We start from the raw sequence: 23,589 nt of genomic DNA, 5'->3' as shown, positions 1-23,589 counted from the left end.
AATTTAGGCTAACCCAGCTACCACAGGCACAGAAAAGGACAAACTTTACACACAATGCAAGAGCAGAGATTCAATGTTGTTTCCCTGCACATACCCCTGTGGAGCCTGGTTGTGGGCATTGGATATGGACCTGGTGTTTGCACTGAGGATGGTGACTCAGCAGTGCCAGAAACTCGAGCAGCAACCACAGCTGGACCTTTGGAGCAGGGCCATAGCCATGAAAAGTCATTGTCCTTCAGTGGGAGCCCCTGTGGGGCTCAGCAGTGACAGCACAGCACCCAGGAAGGGGCAGGACAGCATCTGGACATAAACCTACACATTCTATAGGAGGTGCAGCAGGAGGCTGAGATTGCTGCTTCTGCAGTGCAGGGGGGTGAGTGACAGGGGAAAAAAGCACCTCCTTTGTGCTACTTTGTGCCTGAATGGAGCTCAGGAAACAAACAAAAAATCCATCCCCCCCAGCAGGTCACAGCATGAATCTCTGGTATTCCAGAAGTTTGGATTTACCCTAACTGGGACAATCTGCACTAATCTTAACATTTTATATAAAATACCCTTCTGCACAGCTGACAAAGAACACTTCCCCATGAATTCTCAAAGACTTTTTATTGTAACTGCAGACTCTTTGGAGTTCAAGTTAAATCTGGATTACAGTTTCCATATCCCTCTGAGTGCCCTTCAATCATGCAACCAAAAGCAAACCAAAAAGACATTTCAGCTCCATTTGTTCTACTGCTTACCAGCACTCTCTGTATAGCTTTATCTTAAAAATAAATACATTCATGTGCTGTGTTTTTTCTTCATTAGAAAAACAATTTCCTATCTTCCACTGGTTCTCTTAAAAGGTCTGGAAGATAAGAAGCTAATCAAGTTTTATTTGTTAATTCTCATAACCTTCACATCACATCACACATGGAAAGTTGGCTTTTTCTTCCTCATCAGTATTCAGCACAGCCATCTTTCCACACAGGGCAGGGAAATATACTCCTCTTCTATTTTGGCACCATTGTAGCATTATTTCCAGTTTTTGTTTTAAGAACAGTAATGTCATTGATTTTAAGGTGCTATAAATCAACCTCAAATTAGTATACACTTGTAGGACATGCTAGTTAAAATTACTAACATCAAGTTATGATTTGAAATTTTGACACCAAAATTGCCGACACCAATTTAGAACCAAAATTATCTGATTCTTTCACATGAAACTGATTTCCTCAGACTCTGTGGCTGCCCCAGAAGGTTCCTGCATTTGAGATGTGACCAGAGGCAGAAGCCAGGTGCTGCTCTGCCTTTCCCAGGCTCTCCTCAGCAGTCCATCAGCCCTGCCTGGCTGGCTCAGTAGTGGGGGTCACAGTCCTCCAGCAAGCTGTCGGTGATGTAGCTGCAGTCAAGGACACTCTCGTAGTAGCTTTTCTCTGCAAATGTGTTCACTGTCCAGGCCACCACTCGAATTCCTCTGGAAGACCAGTGCCTCACATAGTCCCTGCAAGGAACAGACACACCCTGAGAGCAGTCTGACACTACACAGAGTTAACAGTGCTGAGGCTACAGCTGAGTTTTGGTCTTGCATCAGCAGCACATCAAGGAACAACAGCGTGTCACGTTCTGCCACATCATCTTTTTGTGTTTTCTTATTGTAAACAGGCAAAAGCAACAAATACTTTTTCTCTTTAAGATTAACAGAAGGTAAAAATTCAGATAAAAAAGAGGCTTAAAATCATAAAACAGAACAGAGTAAAGAAATTATCAAGACACCTCATGCAACACTAAATGTGTTAAGCACATACTGTGTTAGCTCCACCCTATATACTAACAGAAGAGAATGTCTCCTGATAAATGAGCAAACTTCAACACTTACTGAGAAACAAAATTCTTCTGTATGAGGAAAGCTGAAACCCCACACAATCTCCACAAGAAACTGTGCAGGCTCCAGTCCAGAATGACATCCATCACCATGTACAAGAAATGCTTCCAGGAGGAACTGAATCGGGGTGTCCCATCTCCCAGGTGACTCAGCTGCCAGGGCCTGTGGGTCAGTGCTGTCACAACATTTCTGTCAGCTTGTCTCATCTGGAGGACCAAGGAGAAAAGACTGTAATTCATCCAGAAGCCCAGCAGCATTAAAAACACTTTTTGAGAAATTAGATACAAAGTCCTAGCTTGCATTTACAACTCCACCAGAATCCTTCTGCCCTCCCCCTCCAGATCCTTTTGTAACTCTTTTAACAAAGATGTTTATATTTTATAGGGTTTTTTTCTTCAGATCATACTGAATAAGCACCAGCTCTTGTGTTAAAGAAATTAGCAGTCATGCAATGTATATAATGGGGAAAAAAGTAAGTAGACTTGGCAATGAGGATAGAGTTTTAGGAGTAATCTAGAATAAAAAGGGTTTATTTAGCAGGTACCTTGCACACAGATACCTGGCCAGACACCAACTAGAAGAGCAATGCACTGTCTGCACTGCTTTCAGAAGGGAGGGAATTGCTGTAGATTCCTATTTGCATCTAATGAGTAGAGTCATCTAATAAGATTATGCATTATGCTCCATTTGTTTTTAAAAGCCTTAAGAATTTGAACAGCCCAGAAGAAACCTGGAACTGGGAGTTTAATACTATACTGAAATTCCCAGACAGGACTGAAAAAATAAAAAATAAACTTTTAGGAAACATCACCTTATAAACAACATCTGGCATGAAAGAACAGACAATGCTGCTGTTATACAACTGTGGAAATTCCTGGTAGAGTTGTTTCAGGGTATCAACTGCCTGCAATTACAGACACACAGAGATGTTATACAAACACTCATATTTAATTTACACTGCGAAGTCATTTTAGAACAATCTTAAAAACACTTCCCTGCTGTGTTACAAGACTGAAATAGAAAGGGAGAAGAAGAAAAACAGCATCTTGTTTATAGCATTAACACAGAAATGATATTTTGGTTTTTAGCAAAAGAATTTCTGTTCATTACTCTATTTACAATAATGAGTAGGATTCTCAGTGTTTGAAATGTCCTTAAATATGTTTTGGATCTAATTTTTAGTACTACCCAGGCTTTAGTTGAAGAGGAAAATTATTTATTCCTATATTTTGCTAGGCGAAAGAAAAAAAATTAACTTATGTAAAATGTTAGTGATGGATCATTTTCATCTGCCTTCAGTAATGCAAATTACAGATCTCTCACTGGAGGCTGAAGATGAGGTTGTGACTCCCCCCAGCACAGCAGGGAATTCCCTTTGCTCTGTTTCACTGGGAGCTGAGTGCAGCACTTGCCCCAGCCTTGTGCCAGTCTCAAGCTGCAGCTTCCCAGGACAGCTCTGGGTGTCACCAGCAGCAGGCCTGGGCTCACTCCTGTTAAAGAAGGGACTGTAGCCCAGGGAGCAGTCTGAGACCAGCACTAGAGCAGGTCAGAAACCCAAAGCAGGGGTCATGCTGCAGTGAGCAGTACCTGGTTTGCATGGCCTTTGACATCGAAGTAGATTGTAAGATTGTGATGCATGGACTCCACAACAGCTTCCCTCAGAGTTGGCACCTTTTCATCCTGGAATTGGCTCCTGTAGAAACACAGAACTCCTTGGAATGCAGTCAACACACACATGCACACACATGGCCTGCATGTCACCACCAACAAGGCTGATTCCAGCACAGTTTGCTGCTGCACTGGAACTGGGGGTGGGATCCAGTGCTCACTGGCCCCGTGTCCCACCCCAAACACCAACCCCAGTTCTTCACCTCCTTCCCACAAATGAGCTTTCAGTTCCAACTGCTGCTTTCCTCCTGCTCCTAATGCACTCCCCAGCCCTGAGCCAGAAATGCAGATCCTGGCAGAACAGGGAGGGCAAGCTGAGGATCAGCAGAAGCAGCTTCTCCCATCAATAATAAACCATTCCTGATGGGGTGACAGTTCATTCACTCCTGACAGTGAACAGCAGCTGCTCAGCAGTCACTGCCTGTGGAAATTTCCCCTTCCAGTGAGACAGGGAAGATACTCCTTGTGCCACACACCCACAGGAGGCACATCTGCAGCTCTGGAATTCCCTAATGCAGTGTCTCAGGAGCACACACAGAGTCCTTCCTCTGAAATGGACTCACTTATGATACTTCACAAGCTGCACTGTTATCAAATTCTTAGTAATGTAAAAAAATATTTCCCCTTGCATACCCCCAGGAAGGACCTAATCAGCCACGAGGGTCACAGTGAGGCCACCCAAAATCTGTCTAGCTCCTCTTCAAGAGTATAAACCTGATGTGTAGAATCCCCAAAACACCATCAGTCAAGAAATACATGTAAATAAAACTAATCTTAGAAGTCATTCCTGTAGCAAATTCTGAGGTATGAAGATCCCAGCACCTTCAGTGTTCTGCAGTCAATTTAGAACAAGCTTATGTAAATATTGACCTGTTTCACTTTAGATGTCTGTGGATTTTGTCCTCAAAAGCCAGTTTATCCTGACTGTGTTCCACTGTTCCTAATCTACTGATGAGTAAGAAGATATAGTCTTATATGCCTCTAAAACTCAAATTAAAACTAAAATATAGAACTAAGTTTTAAATTTAAAAAAAATGTTAATCAGTGATAGATCAAATCAATAATTTTGTTCATCAGGAATTATTTTTCCACTGTTGTAAGTGTAATTTCAGAGCAGTTCATTTACCGTAGCCTGTGTTTTGCAGCTGGATTCAGCTTCCTGATTTCCTCAAAAGTCAGGTCCTGCAGTCTCCCAGCCCCATCAGTTGTCCTTTCAACTGTGTCATCGTGCATGAGAATGGGGACACCATCTGCACTGAATTCAAGATCCAGCTCCACACCTGTTGCTCCATTCTCAGCTGCCTTAAAAAAAATTTTAAAAATCACATACACAAGAGAAGAGACAGGTTTATAGATTCAACATAGGAACAGCTATAATTAGCTTGTATTTTGGTAAAAAATAATAAAACATTAATGTACTTTTCAGTAGTCTTCATCTGCAGAAAAAAGCAGGTTTTATCCAAGTCATTGCTGAGTATTTACAAATCAACTGAACCATCTAATCTATTTTACAGCTGAAACCATAATGATTCTGCCTCAGTATTGGGATTGGAACTGTTTCAGGATAAAAATGCCGAAAAGAATCCTGCTCTCTCCTTCTGATGTAATAACCCTGGAGTCCTTATGTTCTTTTCTGAAAGACAAGAGAAGCAAATGTCTGCACTTTAACACTTAGTCAACACTGCTTACCACGTGTATACCTAGGAGTAAATGGACGGCAAATCCCTGCTCCTCTCTGAGGAGTGGCCTTATCAGAGAGCAAGAAGCAGCCAGGCTGCCTTAGAACATTTCATACACCTTCTTCCTGCCCTGGATCTTTCCCAAGAACCCTTCAGAAAAACACTTGAGTGAAGTGCTAACACCAACTGCTCTGAAGGAGAAATTGCCCTCCTGGGAAAAGGGACAATGCACCAGAAAGACAAAAACCGTGTATAGAGGTTACCTCCAGGTGTCTGCCACGAAAGGATTGTGCAGCTTCAGAATTTATCAGGACTAAGAATCCTGTCTCACACAAAGGTAAGAGATCCTCAGAGCAACAACGTCTCAACCTCACAGAAACACTACATTCCAGAGACTGATAATCACTATTTCAAATGATTCTCAGAAAGAGACTGTGAACCCTGGCTGTGCCTTGATGCCTTGCAGATGAGGCAGCAGTAAGGCATGGCAGGGCTGCCCACAGTGAAGTTCTGGTACCAGATTTTCCCCTAAATTTGGATTTTCATCACAGATCTTCCAGGTTTAAAAAAATAAACAACCTGTTACTGACTTGCTGTCCGCTCTCTGTGTGCTGTTGCTACATCAACGAAACACAGCATTTCATTATCGCTGCACCGCTGAAATATCCATCAGCACCAAGGCTACAACAGCTCCCACAAGATTCGGAGCTGAAGCCCCTTTGGGATGAAGGACCAACACCCACACAGCTTCCAGCAGCCATGGGAAGAGCGGCCCGAGTTGCTGACGCTGAGGGCGGCTTGCTGCCGTGAGGGCGGATTATCGGACACAACCCCAGCCCCGGGGCCCGTGCTGACCTGTCGGATGGCCCCCAGCGTGTTCTCGGGCGCGTCGTGCGCTCCGCCGCGGTGCGCGATGCGGGCGGCGGCGCCGCGGGGCCGCAGGACGCGCTGCGCGCTCTGGGGCGCCGCGGGCTCCAGGGCCAAGAGGTGCAGCGCTAGGTAGAGCCCGGCCGGCAGCAGGCAGGCCAGCGCCGGGCTGCGGCTCAGCGCCAGCGCCAGCGCCATCAGAGCCGTCAGGGAGCTCAGCAGGCCCTCGCCGTGGCACAGCATGGCCGGGCCGGGCCGGGTCACCGTCCGGGCCGGGCCGGGTCACCGTCCGCGCCGGGCCGGAACAACGGCCGCGCCTCTCCCAACGCCAAGGGCGACGGCGGAGCCATCCGCCGGCCAATCAGCACTCGGCTGTCAGCCGCAGCGACCAATCAGCGCCCGCAGTGCCCGCCCGACCCCGCCAGCCGCGTTGAGGGCGGGCCGGGCCCCAAGCACCGCCTCAGGTAACGCCAGGAGGGGAGTGCGGGGAGCGGGGTGTTCATGTTGGAACACGGGATGTTCCTGATGGAACACGGGGCACCGAGGGAAACAAGGGCTGTTCCTGATGGAACACGGGGCACCGAGGGAAACAAGGGCTGTTCCTGATGGAACACGGGGCACCGAGGGAAACGGGCTGTTCCTGATGGAACACGGGGCACCGAGGGAAGCAGGGGTTGTTCCTGATGGAACACGGGGCACCGAGGGAAACGGGTTGTTCCTGATGGAACACGGGGCACCGAGGGAAACAGGGGCTGTTCCTGATGGAACACGGGGCACCGAGGGAAACAGGGGCTGTTCCTGATGGAACACGGGGCACTGAGGGAAACGGGCTGTTCCTGATAAAACATGGTGCAGATAAAAGTAAAGGGAGCTAATAGAAGGAAAGGTAGCGCTGTCCGGGGAGTCACAAAACATTCGTGTGTATGGAGAGTGTTGAGGGCTTTCCACTGCTATGCCAGCTAGCTAGTTAGAAACATAACGTCCATAGTGATAATTTTCCAGCTAATTACTGTGTTTGTTATATAAAACATTACATATTGTATGTTTTGTGTAGCTGACTGTGCAGTCGTGCCTGCCCACAGGCCAGGCCCGGGAGGAGCAGGCGGTGCCTCCTGCCTGGACAGCCGCAGCTGCTGCTGGACAGGGACGGTGGCTCTGGCCCTGACACCTGTGTGAACATCTGCCAGGAACCCGGAGAGATGAGCAACACGGCATGAAAACAACCGGTTACGTGAAGGTTGGGGAAACTGGGCATGTTTAGAAGTGGAATAGCAAAGACGAGGAGCTAGCAGTTTGTGTTAACGTAAGGGGGGGTTTTGTCCGTCTTTTTGGTGTCTGTATCTGTGGGAAGGATGGGAAGCAACTGACTTTCCAGTGAGGAGCTCTGACCAACTAGAGGTGGAACAGGCATGAGGCCATCTTCTGAACAGTTGTTTTTGTTTCCTTTTTTTAAATTTTTTTTTTTTTAATTGCGGAGATGAATATTTGTCACATAGCTGGTTCTGAGCATCTCAGATACTCTGTCAGTGGTTTTGTGTTTCTGCCAGGTGTAGCTGAAGAAAAATCAGAGATATGTATGCAGATGCACAACAAATAATGGACTGTCTAATTAGATGTCTAACGTATTTAAAAAAACCTTTTGATAAACAACGGCATTTGTTAAGATTAAAGATGAAATTAAAAAAAATAAAGCCCCTCAAAGATCATTGAAGAGGTAACAGATGACGAACTTGTTTTTTGAAACAAGAATGACAGCTTTAACAGCTCTAAATGCTGGGAATTAGATGCTTCCATATATTTAAATTAATTATGACTGGGCCAAGTGCTGGCAAACAAGTGTGGATTTTCCTTCCACCTGACCTGCCTGACAGGTGAGTGTTACCTGCTGCTGGACTGGCTGGACCGGCAGCTGGCTGCCGCCCGGGCGGGAGGGATAGGATGTCAGCGCTGATGCCCTCCTGGATGCTGTCCTGGTGGGTGCTGTCCTCACAAAGCATGGGAAAGGTGCGCATGTTTATCTCTCTTATCACAGCGTGCTCGCTGAATCTGATACCTGCGGCGGCACATTTGTGCTCCTGACTGCACCAGAACTGCACAGCCGTGTGATGTGTAATGGGATGAAGCAGATTTCACCCGTGCTAACAGGGGAACTTGTCTGGGAGAGCTGCGTGTGGAAATGGCTGGAAATGCCACCGGGATGGCGCTCCATGCCCTCTCATCTCGCTGAGCTGGGGCTGCCTCGGCCGGGCGCTCCCTAGGCACGGCAGAGCTGTCCCGCGGCTGTGTCCGGGGGGATGTGACGGCCGCCCTCGGGCTCCGTCCGGCGGTGCGGGGAGCGCGGAAGGCAGCGGGGGCGGAGCGGGGCGGGGCGGAGCGGCGGCGCGGGGCGCGCTGGGGCCCGTAGTGCGGCGGCCCGGCCGTTCGGCGGCGGTTACCGGGGAGCCGCTGCCGGCCCCGGCTCCGCGCAGGTACCGAGCCGCTGGACGGGGCCGGGGCCGGGGCCGGGGCCGGGGGGGAGCGCCGGGGCGGAGATGAATCGGCCCCAGCCCGGGGCGGGCTCGGAGCCCCGCAGGAATCGGGCAGGAATCGGCCGGAGCGGCGTGCCAGGGAACAAAGCGTTGTCAGGCCTTGCCCGGCGCTGCAGGGCTCGCTCCGGTGGCGACGGGCAGTGACAGATATTTCAGATATTTGGCGGCTTTTTAGGAGACATGGCTGTCATTGATTTATTTCTTTCTTTTTTGTGGTGTAAGTATTGGCGTCTGTTCATACAGGGATGTAGCGAGACGGAGGCTCACGGGAGTGAAACACGAATTCCTCTCAGCCCCCCAAACATGTAAAGGCTTTTTTTTTCTTTTTTTCTATTTATTTTTTTTTTTAAACTCAATTGGGCTGCAGTTTTGTTTGGGCTGGGTTTTGGGGTTTTTTTAACAGTTGATAGGATCTGTCTTGTGGAAGATCTCAAAGGTTTAGTCTTTGATGGAAATTATCTATAGCAGGTACAGTTTTGTGAGTCCTGATTATCTCAATGCTTGCTTTCTTTTCTGTGTGTTTGTGATCATCCTTTTTGCTCATATATGCAGATTCTCCTTTCATAGGGGAAAATAATGAAGAGTTTTGCAGGCTTTGGTAATGATTGGAGGAAGAGAAACTTAATTCGGTTTTCTAATGTAGAATTTGCTTCCCAAAACATAGTGACACAGAATTAGTGGTGATGTTGTTTTCCCTTCAATGTCTTGGAAGTACATGGAAGAGTAATGTTATTATTCTTTGCAGCTTAGATAACATGAAGATGGAGGACTATGAAATATTCTGTAGGAAGCATCTTTCCAGAATTCAAGAAGAGGCAATAAAAGGAAAAACTTCTTTTACTGTTCAGAACAAAAATGTCTCCCTCATTCAATTCTATGGCGTTCCTGTGCTTTCCCCTCTGGTAAGGCCTTTTTTTATTCCTTTTCCTCCTAACTGTGCTATTGGCATCAGCTTTGATGTGCACATGTAATGATTCTACTGAAGATGTCTGTGTGAGCTGTCATCTGACCTGCTGCTTAGTGTTTCCTAAGCATTCCTAGCCTTAATCTTATAAAATAAGGGTTTAAATATACTTTTTTCCCCTCGCACTGACTACATTTCCTTTAATTTTTTTAGAAGTTATCTTCCTAAAGGCAGCACAAATGCTGATTGTTTTCAGTAATGTTACCGCTGGGCTTCACACAAAATCATATTGACATTTCAAATATTGAACATGTGAGTTATTTTAATGGTGTAAAAATGCAAATAAGAAATACAGAGATAGTTAAAAAGCTTTTAAGGAAATTTTTTTTGCATATGTTTGCATCTTCCTCTAATGTATTCCATAGGCTCATCAATTATCTTAAGTCATTCTCTGCTAATGCAAACAGAGTTAAGCTGAAGATTGTTGGTAGTTCCTGCAATACTGCAGCTGATTTCCTTGTTTCAGTGATGGGAAGAAATGGGAGAGAGTCTCTTACAACTCCAAAAATCATGATACAGATATAAATCGCAGATATATTGTCACATTCTTCATTTACAAACACATGGATGTTGTAAGGGTTTTTAGAAAAAATCTCTGAATCCTATGTCAGATTGATACCATAGCATGTAATGTTCATGGAAAATTTTATAAATGTGTTTTAAATTCATGTTCATTTGCATGTGTGCCAAGAAGGCATTTTGTACACCCGCCCTTAAAAAATTGGTTGAGAAGCTGGCATTTAATGCATGCACAAAATCTCAGGTGTTTTCTGTTTGTCTAATTGTTTTGATCTGTTGTTTTTCTTCTGAATTTATTTCTGTAATTCTGTATTGAAATTTGCATTTAGTGATATAAACTATGTTTCTTACACTCTGTTTTGCAGCTCAGCCTTGAAAAGAAAAAGGAAATACAGCAGTATAAGGAGAAAGCACTGGAGCTAGAGAGCAGGAAACGGGAGTCCCGGAAAAAAGCTTTATTGACTCGTGTTCAGGAGATTGTAGAAAATGTCCAGGTAGTGTTAGTCCTAAGCTGCCTCATAGATTTACAGAAAATCACTGCTAAGAGACATTTTGAGAAAGTACTGGGGTTTAAGTATTCCCCAGTATAAACATGAAATGAATAGCAGGTAACTCTCCAGAGCCAGCATTTGCTGGTATTTCATGTGTGTGTCCTGATACATTTACTGATACTCATTGTAGTGCATGGCCTTGCTTTTCACTGCTGCTTTTGCTGTATGCAAGAGAGCTCACTGCTTCTTTTGTGATTCTTAAAACAAGTGAACAACTCCTGTGTGTTAGAGCTGCTTTATTTGCAAGCTTATAGCTTAATCATAAAATAATCGATATTCAACTTTATGATTACAGAATTAAAATTACTTTCACAACAACTTGAAATTCTGTTGTATGCTTTAAAATTTTACTGCAACTTTTTTTTTCCTTTGCTTCAATGATGAATTTAGTAGAGGTTTTGATTTAAAAGACTACTATATACATCTAATCAAGGAGTTATTGTATGTCTTTGGAACAGCTGTAATACAGCCTTTAGTTTAAACTGTTTCCTAAACAGTTAATACTGAGTTTGTTGAGTTACCAAGGTGGCAAGCAACACTTTGTAGTTTGCATTGTTTACTGAGTGTGTGTTGCAACAGTCAGCTGGCTTGAGGTTTGACCAGCAGACCAGGAAAATATGTTCAATACAAAAATAATGTAAATTTGTTTGGTTTTTTTCCAAGTGTGTCCTTTTGATAACTGAGACACAGCTCATAGGATAATTGTAGTGTGAAAATCCTTTTAAACAAATGCTGGCTGGAAGTAACATGTAATTCTCACTTAAATAAAGTTAGTTTTTAAAATTTTTTTTAAGTTCAAGTGAAGTTTGCAGGAATCTGAGATTCTGAGATTTCATTGAAAATCTGTCATTTTTTAAAATTTTCATTTGCAGATGAAGAAGGGACATAGCATGAGTGGTGTGAACACATCAAAGGCTGAGAGTTCTTGCCCTGGTTTGGATTCAAAGGCTTTGACTGACTTCACAGCTCTATCAGATACCAGTTCAGCATGTACTCCTGAAAGGCAGAGCTCCATGGACCTGGAAAAGACATCAGAACTTAGACCATCAGGTACTGCAGGGCAAATGACATCAAATGGGACAGAAGTAGTTAAAGCTGCAGAAGAAAAAATTTCTTCAAAGCCAGGTGAGAGTCGTTCCTCGGAAGATGCGCTGTGTCCAAGGGCTGCATCTCCTGACAAGATGTGTAACAAGGTCCCATCTCATGCTCTGCAGAAGCAGGAGGGACGAGTGGGGTCACCATCAGATGAGGATGTCCAAGATCCATGTGTAATGAGTCTTCAGAACCTGATAAAGAAGTCTAGGGAGTACATAGAGAAAGAGCAGAGCAAGCGTACCTCAAAAAGCAATTCAAAGAGGAGTACGAGTGAAAGTCATTCAGATAAAGAAAATGATGGTGTTAAAACAACTGACTCTGTCAAAGAGAGGGCAAAACTTACAGGCAGAAGTTGCACTGCTCAGACACTTGATAAACCCAGTCTTAATAAATCAAATACCCTTCTCCACTGTGCCTCTACTCATACAAATAACACAAGTATGTCCACTTTATCCAGTTTTTCTAAAGTAGACATACCTATGAGAGTTGGAACACCCCCTTTGGTGGATTCAGATTCAGATGAGGAATTGAAAAAGAATTCTATGTTTGAGCGTGACAGTAGCATTGTCAGGAGCCTCACAGGCTCTTATGCCAAATTGCCAAGCCCAGAGCCAAGCATGAGCCCTAAAATGCACCGACGGCGCCCCAGACCTTTATCCATGGGACACATCATTATAAACAACCCTGTGAATGCTTATGAGTTAAGTCCTAAAGGTAAGGGTAGAACAATGGATTTAATCATGCAAGATATTGCAGATAAAAACAATGTGTCTGAATCAGTGCCAAAGTTCATGGTGGACTTCACTACAGTCTGCCCTGGCAGAGTTCCAGGTGTCAGCAGGAATTCTTTAGGCCCCTGTGATGGGCTGGGGGCTGGCAGGCCAAAGCGCCATTCCTTTGGGCTCTTTGAAAGCAGAGGAGCAGTGTCAGCTATGCTGGAAGGACAGGTGGTGATGGACAGCAGAGGGCCACATAAAGTAGAGAGCAGTCCAAGTATGGCACCTCCAAAAGTGAACGAGCCCTTTGCCATCAGTCAGTCTGCAGTGACACAGAAGATCCTGGCTGTGAATGAAATGAAAGCAGCTACTTTGGCAGAAAACACTAAATGTAATTCTCTAGTGGAACTCAATAAATCCTACGACGTGGAAAATCCATCTCCACTACTACTGCAGAGCAAGAATGTGCGACAGCAGCTGGATAATACTCCAAATGTTTCCTCAGCAAATGAGCAGTTCCCAGAAAATTATGAAAAGGTAAAACGTAGACTTGATTTGGATGCTGACAACTGCCAAAAAGAAAACAGTTCCTGTGTTCTCAGAGTTGGAATGGAAGAACAAGAGAAGCAGTGGTTGCAAGAACAGAAATATCCCGTGGGATCAGTTTACATTACCAAGAATGCAGTCCTTGAGAATATGACAAAAGGTAAAAGATTTCCTGTGCTTGAGGGTTACTTCACAGTTTATAAATATTTTAGAAAAAACCCCAGTGATCATTAGTCATTGGTGTTTCTTTTCAGAAGCCTCATTTCCCTAATTTAATTTGACTTCACAAATACTGATTTCCCATTTCAGTCTAGGAGCTGGAATTCAGTTTTACTAAGACAATTGTCTTATGCCATGAGGTCTAAATTAGACTCCTAAAAGAAAAGATAGCCCATGTAAATTAAAAGAAAACCATATAGATATTTTCTTCAAATTCAAGACTGTGTTACATCTGCACGTGTCTCTACTAAATGAGGCTGAAGTGGCATAAATGACATTAATGCACTCCAGCAAATATAACAATTCTTATGTCCCTATTTTAATATATGCTTTTGGTGTTAATGTTCCATCCACAAGTTTAGTTCACAAATATGCATGTGCAAATATTTTGAAGGACTAGTAAATGATGGGGTTCTGTGCAATACATAGTGGGAACTTGATATCAAGGAAACCTGATATCAAAGACATCTTTTTTACTTTTTACTGATGAGGCAAATTACCACTGATAAAGGATGGATGTCTCTGGCAAAGATCATATAGAGGGTATTTAATGTTTGATTCTTTGTAATGTATTTTCTCAGAAGGTATTTTGAAAGCTAATGAGCTGACCTTTGAAGAAGTGAGAAAGAGACTTGAAGAACAGCATGCACAACAACTGTCGATTCTGATAGCTGAACAAGAGAGAGAACAGGAGGAATTGAAGGTAAGGTCAACAGGAAAAATTCTAAGCAAAGGTTTTGTGTTGTCTGGAAGTTTGTCAGGAAGCAGTTGAGTTTGAATGTATATTCTGTTGCTTTGCAGTGTTAGGAAAATAGTGTCATGGTTGAATCTTTCTTTTGTAGGAACTGGAAGAGAAGAAGAGAAATTCAAAAGGAGAGAAGGTTACTACAACAGAAATAGAAATTTCCAAAGTGAATATTAACAGCAGGATGGAGTTGGAGTGGAGGAAAAAAAGTGAAAGTGGCTTGCTGGAAAGTGTGCAGTCTCAGCTGGAGACAGTCCATAACACAAACTCCACCAGCATTGGTAAAACTGGAAGGGAAGAATATAGATTAAGTGTTGTGATCTAATTTGTTCTACAGTGCTTGACTGGACCAGCTGTGTGGATGAGTGCAGTGTTCTGCCCTAGGGCTGCTCAGGATACACAGAAGGCTGCTGCCCTCAGCAAAGGCTGTTGCATCTTTGTGTCACTGCCATTTAGCACAGGTTCAGCCATCCTTGAACAGTTCCATGTACTGCGTTTGTTATGTAACTGTTTCAGGGCACATCCAAGGAAAACAAGCTAAGAATAGCCTCCTTTGATCAAGGATGAGGATGTGGATTTGCATCATGTCCCAGAAGGATTATCCTCCTGCCATGTAGCTGCACAGCACTGGGCCAGGTGGTCCTGTTTGTGTAGAAGGTTTTGAGGGGCTCTGCAAGGGCAAGGCAGTACAGCTATAGCTGATGGAACACCTCTCACCTGTTCCAGAGCATTGTGAAATGTTTTGTTCTGTCTTTTGTTTAGCAAATTTTGCATGGAAATCGATCAGAAATATTTAACTTGCTTCTTGCCTGTAATTGACCTTGCAGACAAAGCTGTGACCCTCGAGCTGAGTGTATCCACAGACACAGGCATTACTTTGGGCAGAAGTGTGTGTTGAACTGTGTGTTCTGCTCTCTGTGCAGGTTTTGCTCATACAACACCCAACACCTTTTCTTCAACAAGTGAAGCTTCATTCTATCTCTGGGGACCCTCAGGTAGTGGAGTTATAAAGACCTCAGTGTGCAGGCCAAGTAATAGGATCAAAACTAGGTGGATTCAGGTAAGGGAAAGGACAGATTTATTTTTATCTTAAAAGGTCCTATTTTTTTTTTTTGTAAGGCACTGGTAACAGAAAATTTTAGTATCTGTTCAACTTTGATTGCATAAGAGAACTGTGTAGGTTATTTTTCTTATTCATATATGCAAAGTAATCATATAGCAGGATATTGCTTCTGCTAAATTATGGTGGGTACTTTGAGCCCAGTCAAAGCTTTATCAACAGCTTTTTTCTTACTTGGAAACTTAGGTCACTTGATGGATGTTATTTGATAAATAATTCATAATTCTTGCTTATTTATAAAAAGTTTTGATTTCTTTTAAGGTTTTCAGTCCAGAGATACAGATGAAGTTTGACAAGATCACAGCAGTGGCAAAGGGATTTCTCACTCGTAGACTCCTGCAGACAGAAAAACTGAAACATCTTAAGCAAACTGTAAAAGTAAGATCAGCTTTTTTTTGTAATAGGCAGCTTCTTCTGTTTGTTTTTGTTCCTGCCTTCCATTGACAGATGAAATCCTGCATTTTCTGCTCTCGGAAGATTTTGGGCTGCACATGAACACATTTGAGTGTTGCATTGCTTGGTGTCACAAGGTGCAAGTCAAACAAAGAATCTGTTTGCTGTGTGTACTGTTAGTAATTGTTTTGTTGTGACGGCTTATGCCTGGTGCTTACTCTTATTTTCCCATCTTTCCCAGGATACTCTGGAGTTCCTAAAAAATTTTCAGTCTGAGCTCCGTTGAAAAGAGGAACTGTGTCAGCCCAAGATGCATCCCTTCACGAAAGAGTAATGGCTCAGGTGACACAATTTAAACCTTGTTTTTGGTCTTTCCTAGCTATTCTGCTTTTGTAACATAAATACATGAAACCTTTAGAGTGGCTTTGTTTAGAGTAAAACATTTAAAGAAGAGAAGATTTAATTTTTTTTGCTTGACACAAAATTATTTGATTTCAAAAAACGGTTTTCAAAATGATGAAGCGTTTTGTTTAGATTGAAAGCAGAAAGAGCTTGATGTTCAAAACCACGGGCATGTAAACTTGACTGAATGATTACTGAACATTTCAATGATTCTTCCCAGCTGCGGGCTGCTCTGTATGACATCCATGACATCTTTTTCACCATGGGTGCCTCGGAGAGAATGAACATCCTGCGGCACGATCGCGAAGTTCGTAAAGAGAAGATGCTCAGGCAAATGGTGTGTTACCTCCTGGAAATGTAAACTGCTTCAGGACTTTAAGTACTGAGCCATTTTCCTTTTAAGAGATTCTTCCTCCCCATGTACAGTGTTTCTTAAATCTAAATTTTTAAATTATGCTTTTGTAGGTAACTTTCTTCTGTATCCTCTTTTTTTTAAGGATAAAGTAAAGAGCCCAAGAGAGCGAGTGACGCTTTCAACAGCCACACAGAAATCTCTGGACAGGAAAAAGTACATGAAGTATGTGCAGCTCTCCTTGGGTGGAGAGGGTTGGTGGAAGGGGTACAAGAGAAGGAGTAGGAGGCATAGGAAATAGTGAGGAGGAGTTTCTGGAATAACAGTTTCTTTCTTTGCAGACTGACGTCTCTGCTAGGAGAAGGAGTAATAAGCTTTCCAGGTTTATCGTGTCTTGCTAATTGTATTTTGCTCGTACTTTTAAGAGTCTTCCTGTTTGTAAGGAGAATAATGTTCTAAGTTTTGCATTTACACTATAGTGCAGTGGTGGATGCTTAGTTTATGGTTGATTTTGCAAACTGTAAAAAGTGCCCCAAGTGATTTTATCTATCTTAAGTGCCTAGCAATAAAGAAACTTAATAGAGTATCTCTGGCAGAGTTTTTTTGGGGAATGGTAGCAGGCATTATCTTGGAACATGGTGGACACTTGTTACACTTGCTTCTGAGTAAAGTGATAATCTGTAGGACTGCTCTGGGAATGTAGTGAAGTTCTGTTGTGAAAGGTCATACTTGGCAATGAAAAAAACTCTTTGGGATATATCTCCAAACTTCTCTTTGCCTTGTTGCTGTTTGTCAAATATATGGAGAATCACATGTAGTGTAGTTCCTCTTGTAGGCTTTCTCTGAGAGTTTCTGATCAAGACCTGGATGATGATTTGCTAACTGAAATATGTTTCAATACTTTTGTTTCTCTAGGGCTTCAGAAATGGGAATGCCAAGTAAAAAAATAATCATAAAACAAAAAACTCCTCAAAATCGGTAGGTGATGGTTACTTGTATTAAAATGCTTTTACAAAACTGTCTTACAATAATGTGATCTGTACTGTTGGTTTGCCATCAATCAGCTCAATTCCTGCTACTATTGTCATGAAATTAATGAAATCTGATTAACCATGGCCCAAGAAAAGGGTTTATTAGCTCATTATAAGTTAGGAAAATAAGTTTTCTTCAGAGTAATTTCTGAAATTTTATCTTCAGAAGTTATTTCTTTATGGCTTTGAATCTTGGTGCTCAGGTTTAAGGTTTTTCTCTGAGATGCACTATTAAACTTCAGTTTGGCACTGCTACTTTTCCTAATACCTTTTACTTTGCAGTGGAATTATTGATAATGCTTATCTTTAGAAAGCTGTCAGAAAAGTAGTGGCTTTTTAATGTGAGGAAAATTTTGTTCCTTGACTGTGTGATTGTTTGCTCAGATCACAGAAGTTACAGTGTTCAGTACATGTTGTTCAGGCAGATAACAGCTGCTCTCTTATGAGGCCTGTCTGCATGTTTATATCATATTAAAAATCAGATACCTGGCATCCCTTACAAACAGTTTTTATCCCATGTTTACCCAAAAGCTTTGAAGACATGCTGTCTACTCATACAGTTCAGCCTTCAAGGACTACTGTAAGCAATTCAGCCCTTTTTCCTGTGTGTTCTCATCAATGACTGGGGACCCAAGCCACTGCTGAGGGACACCTATCTGTGTGCTTTTTTGTTGCTTTGTTTTAAATAGTGGAAGTAGTAATCCTATTCTGGAATTTCAATTCCAGCCAGTTTGCCTATGTGTCATTTGCATTACAAAACCTGTTAGCCTTTCTGAAATTTGTTATGTGGAAGATGATGCATAATTTGGTATTTCTTGAGAGGCTTTTATTTTTGAAGGGAAAAAGCACTAATAAAAGCTTGTGTTTTAACAGCATACTTCAACCAAACCAAGGACAGAATGCTCCAGTTCATAGACTGCTTTGCAGGCAAGGGTAAGAGCACAGCATGTTTCTAGCCTAAAGATGAAACTAATTTCCAAGTGCAAGAAACAGTGATTGATGAATAATGTTTACACATAACATACACATAACAGTACAACTGTTGTTCAGAGTAAAAATAGTTACTTGTCTCAGTATTTTGAGAGAGTGATGAAGCTTTGTTTTACCTTATACTGCAGGAAAATGTTTATTGTTGTCATCCTCTTGTGTATTGTCTTCATTTACACTGTTCCAACATTTCTATTTGTAACATTCATTCCATGAAGCTTTGCTTCCACTTAATGAAATACTGTATTTTTATATGTAGACTGTAATGCCATGATATCTAAACTAAATCACTTTCTTCAATAGAATTTTTCAATCTGTTCATGGGGAGATGTTCTCCTACTTAATGTATCTAAGTGAGCCATAATAATATCAATAGGAACTGTACTGGTCCTCAGGAAGAGGCTCTGGGACATTGTAAAAATGTTTTCATGCCAAACACATTTTGATAGTGTCTATATTTTTGTATACAGCCTTTCAACTTTATTGTAATTGACTTATTAACTGTTTTATATTTAATTAGAACCTCTAAGGCCTCAGTGAATGGGGCTGAGCAAAATAGAAGGAAGGCTGCAGGGAGCAGAGTGCCTAACAAGGCTGTTTCAGGTGTGTAGAAAATTGGTGCTTGGATCTTAGAGTAAATAAGTTACTAGTATCTAGACAAAGTAAATTGGCAATATATTGTTTTCCTTTCCTTGTGCACCTGCTTTGCTCTGCCTTAAGTCTAACCTATCTCTCAAACAAACCTGTGCTGGTAACTGAACCATCCACTTTCAGATTCTATAGACATAGTGTATAGAATGTGCTGCACAGCTCATTTGCTTTCACTCACCAGATGCCCAGTCATAAAAAAGATTGCCAGATATATTCACTGGAACCGCTGAGAAATTGCTAGTAGTCAAAATGGACTTGGATTAGAATCTTCATGTCATTTGATTCTTAGTTCTGTACACACATCTTCAGCATGGAGCATATTCAAAGGACAGGAAGGACAGTTTCCAACTCCTCAGAGGGTGTTTACTCATTATACAGTCCTAAAATTATATATATATATATATATATTCCTATAGCATCTTACAGCATGTTTAAGTCTCAATGACCCAAGTTTAAAAGTGGAGCATTTTGGTGCTACCATACAGAGATTACTGATTGGTTACCTTTTATATAAAAGGTTTGATAATAGTGCTGAACCTCTAATAAATCACTTTGAATGGTCTTACACAGTTTCTATTTTTTAAATTAGATTTTAAATTTCTTAAGTGATAAGCCTAGATTTATCAAAAGGTAAAGTGGTTGATAGGTTTTAACACTATCTAAGATCTGAATTACACTTTGTTCTCAAAGGAGAGTTCCACAAGTCAAGTATAAAAATTGGGAATTTTGGGGCTTAATAAGGGAATTGTGTAATGTAGTAGGATTTCAACTGTTTTCCACAATGTTTTAAATAATCTGTATGTGTTAAGGATCAAACCTTTCCTATAAGGGAAATGTTTATTTATTGCTGCCCCAGAGCAATGCCAGCAGGGAGTACCTGTGAGTTTGAAGGCAGTGTGTTTTACACTGGTTAAGTGGGATGTTTTCCCAGATGATGCTTTGTGAAGTCAAAAGAAGTGGCCACACAAGGATGTATAGTGAGGCATAAACACAGGTAGCACTGCAGTATCAGATGGGGGAAATAAAAGGCAGGTGATGAGATCACAACCAGAGTGCGTTCATGTATTTTTCTGTACTTAGTTCTCCTGTCATCACCAAAGTAGAGCAATGCAGTTGTTTGTCTGGACTCAGTGGAGCATGCTGAAGAACAGGGACAACAAAACAAAGCCTTTGCCAGTTACAGTATTACAGAGGTTGTGAAATAGTAGTAGTGTTAGGGTGGTGTCAGGGTCAGGTCTGGCACTGATTCCAGGTTTGGGTCCCATCCCCAAACCTGTGTAATTCCCACTGAGCTCCTGATGAACACAGTGGTGTTTACATTGTGTGTCTGGCACCAGACATCCAGTTAAGCATTCAGCACTCTGCTGTGCTGGCAGCGTGTGCTGCTCTGCTAAGGAAGTCCCTGGGTTTATCTTAGTCATAATTCCCAAAGTTGTGACAGGTCATGCTTGGCAATGAAAAAACTCCTTTGGGATATATCTCCAAACTTCTCTTTGCCTTGTTGCTGTTTGTCAAGTGTCTGGAAAGTCACTGAATGCCTTCTGCAGTGGCCTTCTTGGAACTTCAGGCAGATGGGGCTCACCAGGTTTATGCTGGGTAGTTCTGGCTGCTCAGTGTAACCTCACATAGAGCTTGGACATCACCCATGTTCTGTGGTGCAATGCCAGCACCTCTGTGTGCTCCTTCAGAAATAGGTTAGACTTCTTGTATTGAATGAATAGAAATGCATTCTGAAGTTATTACATGGGCATGAAAGAAACAATCTGCATAATTCTGCAATAATGAAAGAACTTAATTTAAATATATTTAAATAGAGTATGGTTTCCTTTATATATGGATGAAATGTGAATAGTGAAAAGTCTGGCAGTATGTTAAATAGGGTGTTGATTTAATTTCTTTTCTATGTTCATTCCTGACTACCAATTAAATTGGGCTTATTAGAGGGATAGAAGGGGAAGGAGGGCTAGTAAGATACAGTTACTATAATTATAAATACATTCAACTTCAATATGAGACAAACCCTCAGAAGAAAATAACATACTTGTCCAATGTTTTTTTCTTTTGTTCTCTTGATTGTTGTTTTAAATTCTATATGCAAAGTGCTTCGCAGCTTTAATACCACTCAGACTGATTGTTCTTTTTCTGGCAAGAAGACATTTTGTTTAGGAATCAAGTGGCAATCCTAAACTTAGTTTTTGTTGGTTTTTATTCCTTGAATCCAAAGTTCTGTGCTTAAGAGAAGAGCACAGACTCATAAATCAGTAATGTTTTTTTTAAACTTCAATTAGTTTAAATCAGGCTGAGATGTTCCATCAGTAGCTTGCAAGTGGGGCCAGGCAGGGCATTTAATGAGGTCTGATGGTGTTAGAAGGGGGTTGAGATCAGGTTGCTCCTACAACAAGGCCTGTTCATCTCCTCTGCCCAGTTTCCTTTCCTGCGGAAAGGAAATAGAGGCAGGAGGCACACAGGATATCTGGGTGGTGGCAGCTCTTGGCCAAGCCAAGGGCACAGCTTGCCCATGTGAGGTGCTGGGGGCTGTGAAATGTGTTGGCTTTCAGGCCAGCACTTCAGGAAGCCTCAGACCTGCTGTGTGTGAGTAGCAGGTCTGTCCTCTGTTCCAGGAGAGAGGCCTCATGTGATTGTCCCTTGTTTTCAGAACTGTCACTGTTTTTATTCAAATTTGCCTTCTGCAATTCCTTAGTCTAGATTGCTGGGGGATTTTTGCACACTCATGTGCTATTACTGTAATATCCTGTTCCTTGTGGGACATTTTTCTATAACTTGGAGGACACTTGAGGTGAGTCAAGGGGTAGTGTTGATCACTAAAAAAGGGCTGTGTCTGTCAGCCTGGTTGTCTGTCCTATGAGATCCCAGGTGATGTGAAGAGCACAGCACTGGGGAGGGCCGGGCCAGTGAGAATTCCTTTTGTGTCCTGGGAGCCTGTGGAGATGTGAGGGCTCTGGGAATTCCTGCTTTGGCCTGTGCTGATTATAGCCCAGGGACACCTGTAAGTAACCACTGCAGCTCTGACCAAGAGTAACCAAAGAGCCCAGGAAGGACTGGCACTTCCTTTGTCACCTTCATTTACTGCCTGGCAGTCATTTCTCTTCCATGGCTGTCTTCCATTCCCACTGCTCTGCACCCTGTGACATGGTTTCACTGCTTTGTGGAAATGTTTGCTCACACTGCTGCACTTTCTTGATAACTGCTTGAACCTAAAGAATGCTGAGTTGTGCTATTTCTTAGCAGCCTGCAGTGCTGAACCCTCATTCCTGGAAGATACTTATGCTATGCATACTATAATATGGATTTTTTCAATATATGTATTATGTACTTGTTCCCTCTGGAAAGAGTTATTTGTTTGTTTATTTATTTTTTTACTTAAGCATCCTTCCTTTTATAAGGGCTCTGCCTGATGATTTTCATACTGCACCTCTAATTCTGGTTGTCTTATTGACATATGGGAGCCTACAGCTGTCTCTTGTTTTAATTAATCTGACAAAAGGAAAAAGTTATGTTAAGTATTCAGCTTGTATGATATTTTTTAATTTATATTTTTTTAAAGTAATACATGGCATAGTTAAACTTAATCAGCCATTTCATCTATCTTGGTTATGCAATAGTTCTTTTAAAAATTTGTAAATTGTGGCTGTAGTTGTTTTAGAATAGCAGAAAAGAAGATAGAATAGTTATCAAGTAGGCAATACTATAGAATCTCTTACTTTTAAACCTATAGGTAGTTTTCATAAGGTTTTTGGGGTGTACCATTATGAAAATTGTCATTTTAAAAGTAGTCACTGAATGCATAATACTGCTTTAAAAAAAATAGTCCTGATTTTTTTCAGCTATTTTTGTTGGATAGTCCTGTTTCAAAAACCATTACTATTAATTGTAATATGGTAATGTTTCTACTTATTTTTAGGAGCATATGCAGGAAGAACCCAAAGAAAGAAGCCAAATGTTGTGATAATTTAAGAAGACAACATTCCCTGGGATAAAATGGCTTAGTGTTTTAATGATGGCTTTGTCAGCACTGATTTTTAATATTGCATCTTCTTTACATAGATGTATATATAGACATCATAAACCTACTTTGTCATTTTCAGATGACACATAACACAATCATATTGAAGCTGCTTTGAAGCTCTAATGCTTGTGGGAAAATTGCATGTTAGAACTTGTGTACAGACCAGTATTAATATATAAAATATTCATAATCTTGTTTATTTAAAGACTCGCACGGGGCAACATGAAGGTAATTTGTGACTTTTTCACACTTTCTAATTCTAGTGTCTTACCTATGCTTTTTGCATTACTTAAATTGCAATTTCTGTGTGTTAGTGCCACCATAAGTAAGTCATGGGTATGTATTTAGTTTCATACCATAAAGTTAAAGCCGCTAAATGTGAAAAAAAAAACCCCAAACTTAATTTAAACAAAAGTGATCTTTCAAGTCAGTGAATTTGTCAGCAGCTGTTCTGAATGTACTTTCTGTAGGAATGAGATTAGCTCAATTTCAGTACTTAAAGGCCTTGTACCAAATGTTTTGCATTTCTCTGAGCTGGACAGATGTGGTCCAAATTCACTGTTGGGCTGATGGACAAACTTTCACTGATCAAACCAAAAATGTGCACTTATATGTGTGGTAGATCAAACCACTGTACTGAAAGGGCCCTGGGTTTTTATTGCCCT

The 23,589-nt window shown here is 41.9% G+C and overlaps 2 protein-coding genes across 3 annotated transcripts; one reads left to right on the top strand and one right to left on the bottom strand.

The window, feature by feature from the left end:
- Positions 1-587: 587 nt before the first annotated feature.
- On the bottom strand, positions 588-6,375 carry GDE1 (glycerophosphodiester phosphodiesterase 1). Of its 2 annotated transcripts, none has more exons than XM_036392662.1 (6): positions 6,067-6,375; positions 4,659-4,834; positions 3,452-3,557; positions 2,676-2,768; positions 1,859-2,070; positions 588-1,483 (listed from the first exon to the last, which is right to left on the bottom strand). In XM_036392662.1, the coding sequence occupies exons 1-6, from the start codon at positions 6,319-6,321 to the stop codon at positions 1,336-1,338; spliced, it is 990 nt and encodes a 329-aa protein (XP_036248555.1). In that variant the 5' UTR covers positions 6,322-6,375; the 3' UTR covers positions 588-1,335. The 2 variants fall into 2 exon arrangements, with proteins under 2 accessions (XP_036248555.1, XP_036248556.1); XM_036392663.1 differs by having other exon boundaries at positions 4,659-4,830; positions 6,067-6,128.
- Positions 6,376-8,467: 2,092 nt separating this feature from the next.
- On the top strand, positions 8,468-23,391 carry CCP110 (centriolar coiled-coil protein 110). Its single transcript, XM_054516612.1, is given in 16 exon segments — positions 8,468-8,546; positions 9,352-9,508; positions 10,455-10,583; positions 11,513-13,157; positions 13,798-13,919; positions 14,059-14,242; positions 14,885-15,021; positions 15,343-15,459; positions 15,716-15,749; positions 15,752-15,816; positions 16,097-16,213; positions 16,374-16,453; positions 17,144-17,206; positions 18,133-18,192; positions 18,767-18,849; positions 22,820-23,391. Coding segments are annotated over 15 exon segments (3,036 nt in total). The 5' UTR covers positions 8,468-8,546; positions 9,352-9,361; the 3' UTR covers positions 22,873-23,391.
- Positions 23,392-23,589: the final 198 nt, after the last annotated feature.

Source organism: Molothrus ater, chromosome 16 (genome assembly GCF_012460135.2).
Source record: "Molothrus ater isolate BHLD 08-10-18 breed brown headed cowbird chromosome 16, BPBGC_Mater_1.1, whole genome shotgun sequence".
NCBI lineage: Eukaryota > Metazoa > Chordata > Aves > Passeriformes > Icteridae > Molothrus > Molothrus ater.
The sequence above is the reverse complement of the archived record's forward strand: the minus strand, read 5'-3'. Positions and strand labels throughout refer to the sequence as shown.